Source organism: Delphinus delphis, chromosome 11 (assembly GCF_949987515.2).
Source record: "Delphinus delphis chromosome 11, mDelDel1.2, whole genome shotgun sequence".
Lineage (NCBI taxonomy): Eukaryota > Metazoa > Chordata > Mammalia > Artiodactyla > Delphinidae > Delphinus > Delphinus delphis.
The window spans coordinates 31,635,298-31,648,171 of NC_082693.1; the positions used below are offsets into that span (position 1 = coordinate 31,635,298).

The 12,874-nt window shown below is 34.7% G+C and overlaps 1 protein-coding gene across 2 annotated transcripts in view; it reads left to right on the forward strand.

Annotated features, from left to right (window-relative positions):
* The window catches only part of CNTN1 (contactin 1), a 232,829-nt gene that overhangs the window by 66,856 nt on the left and 153,099 nt on the right, over positions 1–12,874 (forward strand). For both annotated transcript variants that reach the window (XM_060024589.1, XM_060024588.1), the window contains exons 2-4: positions 1,709–1,844; positions 3,242–3,274; positions 11,710–11,842. In XM_060024589.1, coding sequence (XP_059880572.1) covers positions 1,784–1,844; positions 3,242–3,274; positions 11,710–11,842 — 227 coding nt within the window. In that variant the 5' untranslated portion in view covers positions 1,709–1,783. The remainder of the gene's footprint in view (positions 1–1,708; positions 1,845–3,241; positions 3,275–11,709; positions 11,843–12,874) is intronic.

Sequence of the window (12,874 nt, forward strand, 5' to 3'; positions counted from 1 at the left end):
TTTTGCTGTTTTGGATAATATTTAAATATATTTATATATTGATTATCATAACATTACATATTTTCTTTTCAGAATTGCTTTTATGCTCTATCTTAAAATTTTACATTCAATTTTATGTCTTGCGTTTTTTCTATCCTATTTCTTATATATTCTTTGAAAACTTGATTTAATATCCTTTCAAATTGAAGGGCCTACTGTGTCCCAATTGAAGAAGTCTCTTTCTAATGCCCTGGAACATTAAAAAATTTGTTATACCTCCACCATAATGCCCTGCCTGTCACCACCAGGCCCATTCCCACTGTGATGTATTTTACAATGCTTTTTTTTTTTTTTTTTTTGAGGTACGCGGGCCTCTCACTGCTGTGGCCTCTCCCGTTGCGGAGCACAGGCTCCTGACGCGCAGGCTCAGTGGCCATGGCTCACAGGCCTAGCCGCTCCGCGGCATGTGGGATCTTCCCGGACTGGGGCACGAGCCCGTGTCCCCTGCATCGGCAGGCGGACTCTCAACCACTGCACCACCAGGGAAGCCCTGCAATGCTTTTAATTAAAATTAGCAACATGCTTTCAAGTTTAATAGCATGTAGATCCAAAAAAGTTTCACTGCACTGACTTGTGTACACATAAGTGTTCCTATTGATCTGTGAAATTCTTAAGGGTAAGCAGACTATGTCTTTCTTACAGATTCCTTTATCTGTATGCTTGGTCGCAGATGGATTTACAAAGAAGATGATGAAGCTTAAGTCATGGGACCCCTCACTTACATGGGGCTATTTCAACGTTCTGAAACCTCACCAGTATAATCACGTGGTCATAAGTTTTTGCAGAATTTATAAAAGCAAAATATTTTATTTAGACTGCTGCATAGTTTCATAGCTTAGTTTATATTAGTAATTTTATCTTTTTATCTTTAAAGATGGTTCTCCAAATTTTAAAGATTTGGCCACACAAAACCTAGATTCTTCCTTATAAGGAGTAATTATTTACTTTCTGTTAAATGAATAAAAGAAAGAAATGAAGAAGGGGAAAGGGAATGAATATATTATTAATCAATACATTTTAATGTCTAAAAATTAGCATTTCTGGCAAAATTTTTCCATAAGCCACCAACAGGCAATGTTAACGTATAACTCTTGTACAGTGTCTATGCATTTACAAAGCCCTTATACAAATATATCTTTTATTAAATCTTTCTACCAGCCCTTCAAGTAAATTTAATCTTCAATTTAAATAATTGACATTGAAATGTTCACAACTGTGCTATTTGTAAAAAACATATTACTATGCTCAATTATTAAAAAGTTAAAAACTAAAACATATGAATTGAGTGACATGCTCATGTTTCTTACCATGTCAATACTGGGAGGCAGCTGAAGCCCTGATGCAGAATCTACTCTTTTCATTACAACATGGGGTTTACAAATGTACATAAAAAAACTAAAACATTCTACAAATAAGAAATATAAAATAGGGACTTCCCTGGTGGCACAGTGGTTGAGAGTCCGCCTGCCGATGCAGGGGACACGGGTTCGTGCCGAGGTCTGCGTACTGCAAAAAAAAAAAAAAAAAAAAAAGAAATATAAAATAAAATAGAATTGGTAATATTGTTGACCCCAAATGATGAACATTTTCCCTTCCTTTTCTTCCCTTTTCCTTCTCTTCTTTCTCTTTTCTTTTCTTCTCTTCTCTTCTCTCTCATCTTTTTATGCAGGTGTTTAATATTCTCCAACTGCCATAAAGTTAAAGCTTTTTTTGAAAATTGAACCTAAACTCTACTGAACACAAGATGAAAATGTGGTTGCTGGTCAATCACCTTGTGATTGTATCTTTTACAACCTGTCTATCAGGTAAGAAATATCCTTTGTATAATCTCCAAAAATTATGCCAATGTAAACAATATGCTGTTCACTTCATTGAATCTGATGTATAAAGTTAGAATTAATATTTTCTTTTGACACCTGGGTCAGACAAGTAAATTCATATATATTAAGGTTGGCCCTTGTTTTCTTTTCTTTTTTTTTTTTTTAGTTTCAATTAAAATTCACAAGATTTAGTTAATCAGTCTTATATAGTGATGTGCTGGTAAATGTTTAAAATCTGGATCTCTGGGAGGAAAAGAAAAATCCCTGCTGTGTAGCATTTGCCAATTCCTATAGAGTAAGTCATCCTACTATTCTCAATTTCGACTTGAAATCATTTAATGTGGTGGCAGAAAAGATATGTAGCAGCTCACCATTATACAGTATGTTCACTATATAATTATAATAGACTTAACCTCATTAGCATACATAAAAGTAAAATACAGTAAAATAATTAGAAAATAATGGATTTTAAGCTTTTGTTACCTTTGTTCTTTTTTATTTATAAGTTAATATAATTTAATTTTTATTATTGGCTGGTCAATCTTATGAAAAACAATTCAGAAATAATCTACAATGTATTCAGGGACTTAATAACAAAGCAGTTTTAAGAATGCTATAGTTTTAGGACAAACAAATACTATATTTCTATCTTTCAAAGACAAGTGTGAAAGATTCAGAAATATTTTCTACAAGGAGAGGTATGTTGTATTTTTATCTGAAGCAGCATGTTTTCTACAATCAGTTTTTTCTGATACCTTTGTCTCAATTACCTTAGGTCAGTGCTTGTTGAGTTGTTATTAAGTTCAAGACTTAGTTGGATATCATTTTATCATTTATCAGTCCCCCTTGATTGCTTTAATGATGAACTTGATAGGCATCTTATTGTATTTCTTATGTATTATTAAGGGAATAAAAAAGTTATTTTAATTTTGGGAGTAATTTTTATTATGATGACTTCAAAATCAAGAAAAAATATAATAATTTTATCAGTACTTAAGAATTTTAATGACATTGATATAACCACGTAATTATACACACACACATATATAATTATATGCTTATATATTATATAAATATAAGAAAGAAAAATTTTGTGGTAAGGTTATTATTGCTGTATTACCTTTATGAATAAAATAAAACAAAAATAATCTTATTAGTACTGAAAATCCATACTAATTCTGTTGACCATAAATTTTAGTGCTACAACTATAAAATTGCAAAGACAAGAATTAAATATTTGCAAAGATATGGTGATACTTCAGCCTTAATAGTGACAGGCCAGTAACCTTATTTCATTAACTAATATCTCAGTTATCTGAGTAATGTTTGAGACCACAACCTGAAGAGTTGGGGATTAATTTTTTTTCTTTTTTTCTTTTTAGAGTTTACATGGCACAGAAGGTATGGTCATGGAGGTAAGTTGATGAAAGGGTTAATTTTTAAATAGCTTTCCTCAAATAAATCATATTTCATCCTGCTTTAAGCTATTAATTCTTCAAACTTCAAGCAAGTGATTAATGTTAGAGCACTTGGAAATTTTGTAAGATGATTTATCTAGGGTCTTCAGGCAACTTGTTTGATTGCCAGAATGAATGAATGGATACACCACGAACAAATATCCAACTAGAAGATTGTAGCAGATGGAATATATTCAACACAACCTGTATTTTTTCCTGCATGCTTTGTAACAATCCTATGCTACTAAACTTTGAAGCAATATTTTCAATATTGTAAAAATCTAGCTTATTTTGAAAGCCTCCTGCTTTGCTGCACACATCTCTTTAACTAAAGTTAATGAACTTGGAACCTTAAGATTCAGTTTAATTAGAAACCAAAGACCTTGCAAAATTTATTGTTTATTTTTTATTGAATATAATTAGCAATCCTGCTAGTTTAGATTCTATTTCAACCACTGAACAGTTCTTGCCAGAAATATAGGCAATATAGTAGACTGCAAAAAAGAGAATCTAGAGTAAGGCCAGCCTGCATTTACATAGTCAACCTGGTATTCACTAGTTATGTGATCTTGTGCAAATTATTCAACTTCTATGAGACTCAAGTTTCCAACATGTAACAATCACAGGATTCTTGTGAGAACTAGAAAAATAATGTGACAGGGCTTCCCTGGTGGCGCGTGGTTGGGAGTCCACCTTCCGATGCAGGGGACACGGGTTCGTGCCCCGGTCCGGGAAGATCCCACATGCCGTGGAGTGGCTAGGCCTGTGAGCCATGGCTGCTGAGCCTGTGCGTCTGGAGCCTGTGCTCCGCAACGGGAGAGGCCACAACTGTGAGAGGCCCGCGTACCGCAAAAAAATAAAAAATAAAAAATAATAATGTGACAATAGCTTCCAGCACAGTGACATACATAGTAAGTGCTCAGTAAACATAGTAAAACTGGTAACCAATAAAAGCCACAGCACAGTGGTAGGAGAATAAATAATTAGGAAGAATCACTGAGCAACCAATGCAACAACTTCCATGCCAAAGCAAGATATTCATGCCAGAGTGGGTCTGAATTTCCGTCTGTAGGGAATTAAGAAAAAGGACAGTCCTAGCATGAAGCACATCAAAGCTATTTCTGTTTCCTCCTTGTGAGTTAGAAATAACATTTAGGCTATATAAAGATCAGTGAGATATGTTTCTTGACTTCAAGAACCTTACATATAATAGGGAATAATAAAAGGAAGATTAACAGATTTATAAGAGAAATAAGCATTTTAAAACAATTACTTTGAGGAATAAATGAGTATTTAATGATGGAGCTAGTAGGTAAGGGAAACTCGAAGTATTTCAATTATTAGAAATGGAGCTAATTCTTAGAGGCAGTGGCACAAATAAAGTGCAGATGTGGGCAAATATGGGCTGTGTTAGATCACTAATTCAAAGAACTCTTGTTCTGCAGGATGTTAGTAGGACTTCATTGTCAAGTAAATTTGAGAAAGGCTAGTTCATAAAAGTTCAACAGTTTATTATTAAGTGTAATATATGTATTAGTTTCCTTGGACAGCTATAGCTATAATAACGTGCCACCAACTGGGTGGCTTAGAACAACAGAAATTTATTGTCTCACAGTTCCAAAAGTCCCAAACCGAGGAGATATCAGGGTCATGCTTCTGCTAAAACCTGTAGGGGAAAGCTCCTTCCTCGCCTCTTTCAGCTTCTGGTATCCCCATCATTCCTTGGCTTGTGGCAGCATACATAGGTAGACATAAGGTAGGTGTGGACAGATGCCTAGATAGTTATGCAAAACACAGTGTCTAGGGCTTCAGGGTTGGACCATAGGTCAAGGAAATGGTTGCTATCAAGAAATGTGATAGGCTCTTCTTAGGCAGGTAATGCCATGCTAAGGAAAATTTAGTCAACTTAACCATTCTGCTAACCAGATCCTAATCTTCCTTCTAATTATTGGATTTCTGCACATTCTCAAGGCCAACTCCTTATATTTTAGTTATGATAAATTACTGCAATGTTACCTATTACCCATGAGACTAAAGAATTAGGGCACCAGAGTATTCAAAGCCTAAGCCCTAAATGTCCTTGTTCTCTTATCAGTGGGGAACGATTGACAATGAAGACAAGAAGCATGCTTTGAGACAATTTAAATATTGTTTCATTTGGAGGGTTTATTGTATTTCAAGAGAGCCTACAATACTCCCTGTCCCATAACCACTGTAGCATTGTAAATATTGTAAAAATTCTAATATTAGACTGCGTTAAAATTTTGTTTTCATCGCTTTTTTCTAATAGATTTTTTTCCTGAGAATCTTATTACAGCATACTCATATAAAATTATGTTTGAAAACTATCAGATTGAGATGACATATTACAGAGTGAGAAATAGGATTTGATTCATAATGAATATAAAATGAATAAAAAATAACTCTCAAAAAAAAATAACTCTCAAGCACAGATAGTAATTATACTTTCAATTTCCAGAGATAAAATAGGATAGCAAGGTTACAGTGGACCATCTCTATATAGTGAGAGGTGAAGTAATACCATTTAAGATCATACAACTAAGTGATTACACTAACCATGAAACTGAGAATGCTACTGAAAAAAGCAGCAGTTTTTGCCTGTTGCTCACATCTGTGAATTTGACAGCAAATATTCATACATGATTTCTCTTTTTCTGTTAATCTTCTTGATCAGATTTAAGAAATGAACTTACTTCTGCAATATATTACCACTATATGGTAGAAAATACACAAATTTGCATTGAGCAGATCAAAAAAAGAGTGAAGTGCTGTCTTCAATTAGCTTGAGAAGTCATCTATATAATTGTGTGCTCCTTTTTAGAAGAATATATCCAGTACAAAAAAGAGCATGTGTTTTAAAAATAATCTTATTTTTTTTAACATATTATCCATGTGTTTCTTGTACCCTTCAAGCCCATAATACTTCCAAAGCATGATCATTTGTCATCTAATTATTTCCATGGCCCTAGAAGAAAAGCAATGGATGGCTTAATTCTTGTTAATGGAGATTATAATGCTTATATTAATGGATCCTTTGCTGAACCTTGTGTTGTATTCCCCCTGAAAGTTCTTTTTCCTTGATCTGGGCTCCCTAGCTGAGCTAACAGAGCAATGAGCTCAGGTAGTATTCAAGGGGGTTATGAAGTTCACATTCAGAAGTTCACACTGAGCATGCCACAACAATTCAAAACCTTGTGTTGAGTGATTTATCTTCCCAGAGCCCAAATATGTTCTCAAAATAAAATGTATAGAGTAATTGGTAAACCACCTAATGGAATATTATGCATTATTTTAATCAGGCTCGAAAATTTTACAAAAGCTAGAAATGCACATTTATAATATATACTGAGTAGAAACACTAATGTGATGTGGTGTGTCATATTCTGCTTTTTGATCTAGAAAGTGGGCAAAGGGAAATATCTTAAATGTAATATTTTCTCAAGTGAAAAATAAATTAAATATTTTATTGGAAATTAGCTTCATATTTTTATCCCTTAAATGTTTTGTTGTCTCTTCCTATAAAGGGCAGATGGAAGTGGAGTACTAGAAAATATCTGCATATAATTTTGGAAAAGCACTTGTCATTGAGAAAAAATAGCATGGGGCACTGATAATATACAGTTTGGCCTATAAACTTCAACCCAGCTCATCCCAAAAGTGTTTTATTTTTACATCTATCCTTTGAGGGATTGCCTATCAATAGATATAGTCCCATCATTATTAACATGTGGCATTCCATTATTTTCAATGGAAATATTCATTGCTGGTATCTTTTCCAGAAAAACAAAAAAAAAACTAAGCATTATGATCATGATGAAGAAACTATAAACAATATTTTCAGTTTACTAAAAGATGACCGATTTTTATCTCAAAGGCATATACCTTAAAATCATAGAGTCAGAAAGTATGTTGGTAGATGCCAGGGGCCAGGAGGTGGGGGGGTGGAGAGGGCGAATGGGGAGTTGTTAGTGTTTAACAGGGACAAAGTTTCAGCTTAGGAAGGTGAAAAATTCAGGAGACAGATGATTGTGAGAGTTGCACAACAGTGTGAATGTACTTAGTGCCACTGAACTGTACAGTTAAATATGGTTAAAATAGTATGTTTTATACTATGTGACTTACCACAATAAAAAAATATTAAGAAATAAAATAAAGTAAAAATGAAAAAAGATACACTATCAAAAAATATGCATTTTATGAAAATATGCAAATCTACTAATCTCTACCTCCATATTGATGTATGTTTATGTGCAACTGTCTTTGTTGTATTTCAAAGCACTGTACAGTACTTTAAATAATCAAGGCAACTTGGAATGAACAAAACTCACTTTATTTCAAAGTGATAAAAGTAGTTATTTCAAGAAGGCTAATAAAATTATAAATTAAATTGAGAATTCAGAATTATTACAAACCCAATACTGGCACTACCAGACGACACTCTAGAAGCAGGTGCTAGCAGGCCAGGATTAACTATTTCTACATTGGAAATACAATACTGTTGAAGAATCTTTAGGTAATGAAACCCTGCACCTATTGAGATGAGTTCAAATTTTGTGAAATAGTGTGTAATCACCATTATTAAACGAAGTAGATACTTAATTAAGTTGACAGTCTTTTCAATTTGCTGCTTAATGCAAAATTTTCCGATGCAAGTTGGAGTCGACCTAAAGAAAAATCCCTAACCTTAAAGACCTGAAATTCTATTAAAAGTGTCTTTCATAGGGGACTTCCCTGGTGGCACAGTGGTTAAGAATCCACCTGCCAATGCAAGGAACAGAGGTTCGAGCCCTGGTCCTGGAGGATCCCACATGCCACGGGGCAACTAACATGTGCCACAACTACTGAGCCTGCACTCTAGAGCCTGCTAGCCATAACTACTGAGCCCACGGTCCACAACTACTGAAGCCTGTGCACCTAGAGCCCGTGCTCCGCAACAAGAGAAACTACCGCAATGAGAAGCCTGCGCACCGCAACAAAGAATAGCCTCCACTCACTGCAGCTAGAGAAAGCCCACATGCAGCAACGAAGAACCAAGGCAGCCAAAAATGAATGAATTAATTAATTTTAAAAATAAATTTTTTAAAACAGTGTCTTTCACAGAGCATAACTTTTAAATTTTAATAAAGTCCAACTTATCAAAATTTTTTCTTTCATGGATCATGCTTTTGGCATTATATCTCAAAACTTCACCATATGCAAAGTCAGAATCAAGTCATTGACTGAATTAAGGACAACCAACACCTCAACAGATGACCAACAGCCTCACAGATGACCATCTAAAATTCTTATGCTGCCACTGATGTAACAAATGGAAACTCAAGATCTAATCCAGTGCAGATCAGGGGGTTTCTGCTTAAATTATATGCATAATTGCACCAAACATCCATTCCTCTTTAAATTTGATGATCTTTTCTATTAGTAATGATAGTAATACCATAATCATCAGGCTTGTATATAAATACAGTGTACTTAGAAGATATTCATGAGCTTTAAACTCCCCTAAACACTTTATTTTTAGTATTCTAAATATTTAGTCTATTTAGGTATTTTTTTTTTAATTGTTCAAAAAATTTCATACTAAACTCATAATTCATCAGGGCGTAAAGTGAGAATAGAAGTCATCTTACCTTCCAGAAGAGAATCAAAATATGTTAATAAAATTGAACTCCTCTGCTTGTCTTTGTAAGCTTTTTTGTTTTTTTTTTGGGGGGGGGGCGTAGTTGGGAAGAAACAACAGACTCTCCAGGGCAGCAGTGTTACTAAATTGCTCCAGTCAGAAAAGCTGTGCAACTGGGAGAGATTCAAGGAAGAGCTTATGAGATTGTCCAAGTGGGAAGAAAAAATAGCATATGATTTTTACCATAGATAAGCACAAGGTCGTTTCTTTCAGAGATTAGAATATCTAGACCCTACATCCAAACGAAGGTCTAGTTATCAGGGATTTGGGTTTCATTCCTCATTTTTCTCTGGTGTGCTATTATATCCTGAAAGGCCAGAAAACATTGGCCATCATCAGGAAAATTATAGAAGCAAAGCAGAAAACATTATATGCATTTCTAGTTTTTATAACCTCAGGGATATGGAACTAGACACAGCTCAGAGCAGGACTTCAAGAGCATTAGCAGAGGACTTCTGTGAACACCTTGCACTCATTGTCTTACTTATGGCTGCAGTAGGCCTGTGAAGTCCTTAGGGCATGTGCCCCTATTCCTTTCTTTTTTTTAAACTGTAGATACCATGTAGAACAAACTTATATAAAACAACGGCTAGAACACTGCACAGCTGGAGCTAAATCCCAGTTTCTCTGGTTCCTCCAATTCTGATCCAGCAATTTATCTGCGGTCTGAAATAGAATGGTGGTTTTGGAATGTAACTAAGGTCTATAAATTCTTGAATGGCAATTTCAGCAAATTCCAACTAAAAATGAGGCTTCTCCCTTTGAAATATTTCAGGTCAGTTTAGAAAAATTAATGCTTCATACTGGGAGAAACTAACTGAAGGTTTTTGTTAGTCATCTATGTACACAGAAATATGTATTGACATAATGCTTATGGCACCATAGCTACAAGAATGAATAAAATTTGGCCCCTGAAGTTTTTGGAATTAGTCTAAGAGATGATATACATAAGATATTTAAATTAAATTTTGAAAGCATTGGCAAATTCATGAGAATCAGTAGTTATTGATTACTGACTACACGGGTTGTCTCAATGTAATTCTCACAATAGTCCAATGAGATAGATTTTATTATTATCCACATTTTATAAAGCATGATATTGAGTCTTGGAGACATTAAATAATTTTTCCAAAAGCACTGCTAAACAGTACTAAAGCAAGATTTAAAAGACGTAATTAAACTTCTTGTTAAGAGAAACTGGGAGAAAGCTTTTATCCTTAAGTTTGATGTTAGAACAACCAAAATTTCAGTGTAGCATTTGCCTTACACTCTCTCTTAAAAAGTAAATTGGAGGAGTGAACCATAGCTTTTGATCAAGCAGAGACATTACAATGATCCCATGTAAGACTATTCCTCATTTCTAGTCATATACATCAGTATTAATTCATTTGGGGTATATGGCTCTTAGCTGTGCTCTGTAAATGGTGCCACACTGATGACATGGGAGTGAATCTCTTCTCCTCATCCTGCTATGATGTGTCACACCTGCCCTTCAGAGAGGATACACAGTCAGGAACAACTGCTTCTCAACACTATTTTTGTGGTAGATTTTTTGTGTGTGTGTGGTAGATTTTGTGGTATTTTTGTGGTAGATTTTAAATGAGTTGGCCAGATCCCATATCATGTAATTAGTTTACTGATTGTTCTAGATGTTGCTAAGTACTAGTGCTGGTCACATGTTTAAAGACAAAAACAAAAATTAAACAAGAACTGACCCCCAAAAAGGACTCATTTCCCCAGAGCATCTAGAAATTCATTCGTTATGTTGTTCAAAAGTTGTTAAGTACCTAGTATGTTCCAGACCTGTCCCCAGGCATCTGCAATCTAGTGAAACAGAAAGTTGTATCAAGAATCACAGCAGGTGTGTTAAGTGTCATAAGCCTGATAGGGAGTTATGAGAACATAAATGAGGACCAACTAAAGCTAGGAGGGGTTGGAGAGGTGGCTTAGTGAAGGAACTAACGCTATGACTAAATCATAAAGGAGTGTACAAAGTTTTTTTTTTTTTTTTAGATTTAAACTTTTTTTTCTTTTTTTCTAATTTATTTATTTATTTTTGGCTACATTGGGTCTTTGTTGCCGTGCACGGGCTTTCTCTAGTCGCGGTGAGCAGGGGCTACTCTTTGTTGTGGCGCTCGGGCTTCTCATTGCGGTGGCTTCTCTTGTTGCGGAGCACCGGCTCTAGGCGTATGGGCTTCAGTAGTTGTGGCACGTGGGCTCAGTAGTTGTGGCTCACGGACCTAGTTGCTCTGCAGCATGTGGGATCTTCCCAGACCAGGGCTCGAACCCATGTCCCCTGCATTGGCAGGGAGATTCTCAACAACTGCGCCACCAGGGATTCCAGGAGTGTACAAATTTTGATAAGAGGAGAAAAGTCAGATGGTGATTCCAGAAAGAGGAAAAGTATGTGCAAAGTGTCAGAGGCATAGAAAGCATGACTTGCGTGAGGAGCCGTAAATAGTGAAGCATGGCACCGCAGAGTGCTTTTGGAGAAATGCTGAGAGATGGGCAGAAAAGAATTTTGAATAAAGAACCTGAACATTTTCCTCAAGATTATAGTGGCAAATATCTTTGGTTTGAATGAAAATGGAGATTCCATGTTTCTGACCTTTTTTTCAAAAAACTTTTTAATGTACCCAAATTATCTTTGATTTGTAAAATAGAACAATATAAAATAATTGTATTTTTCTTATAGTTTCTGAGGAAGACAAAGGATTTGGACCAATTTTTGAAGAACAACCAATCAATACCATTTATCCAGAGGAGTCACCGGAAGGAAAAGTTTCACTAAACTGTAGGGCACGAGCCAGCCCTTTCCCAGTTTACAAGTAATGTACCTCATTGCTCTTTTCAGAAAGAAGTGTTGGACTAAAGATTACAGATCAGCATCTATGACCCTGTATCTATAGAGAAAGCTATGGCATAAAGCTTTCTACGAAGTCCAGGAACATTAACAAAAATATTGTCATACAGGTTATGTTTTTAAAGTTGTTAATACCCAAATAGATAGTTTTCGCAAATATATGCAAATAATTCACTTCCTATTTCCTGCAGAGATAATGCCAGTGTCATTTGACATTATCCACTTAAAAACTGGCTAATGGAGATCATGCTATTAAGTAAGAAAATGGTTATATGAATAATATGCACAATTTAAATATATGCATTTGAGGATAAGCTGGTTTTGTATGTATTGGCCTGGATAACTCATACCTACAAATGATGGATAGTATTTCTATATTAACTACATTTAAAGAGCTTCTTACATAGATAACTCTAGAAAGCACTATTTTTTCAGTAGTCTCAAATCTATATTCCAGACAACAAAGCAAATTCCTTAAATGTCTCTACTTATCGGACAATCTATATAACATACCTCTTTATGTTTTTCTGGGGTACATATTTATGCTATCAAAAATAACTTTATAAAAAGTAACATTTGGTTCTCTTGCTTCAGAGTGTTCAGAAAAGTATACTAACAGTTTCTAGCCTGATGTAAAGAATAAGATTTAAAACTTAAGCAAATGCCAATGGATTTTGGTTCCAGGAAAACAAAGGAAGTGATTGATGGGGAAATTGGGTCTCTAGTGTGTTAATGTCACCTGAGTTAATTGAAGGTTGTCATTCAATAAAGTTGATTTTAGTACTAGATTTTTCTTCTCATGGATAGAAAAATAACTTTCTATTTTTATTAAAAAGTTGTTATCATGGAGAATACCCCTTCCCCCCATTTAATTATACTTGAACTCATTTTCTCTTGCCTCTGGCTATAATTACAAAAATTTTCTTAAAATAAATATAAATTTATATATAAAATCACCATCTCTTTAAAATTATTTTTATAATTTTATAAAAGTAGA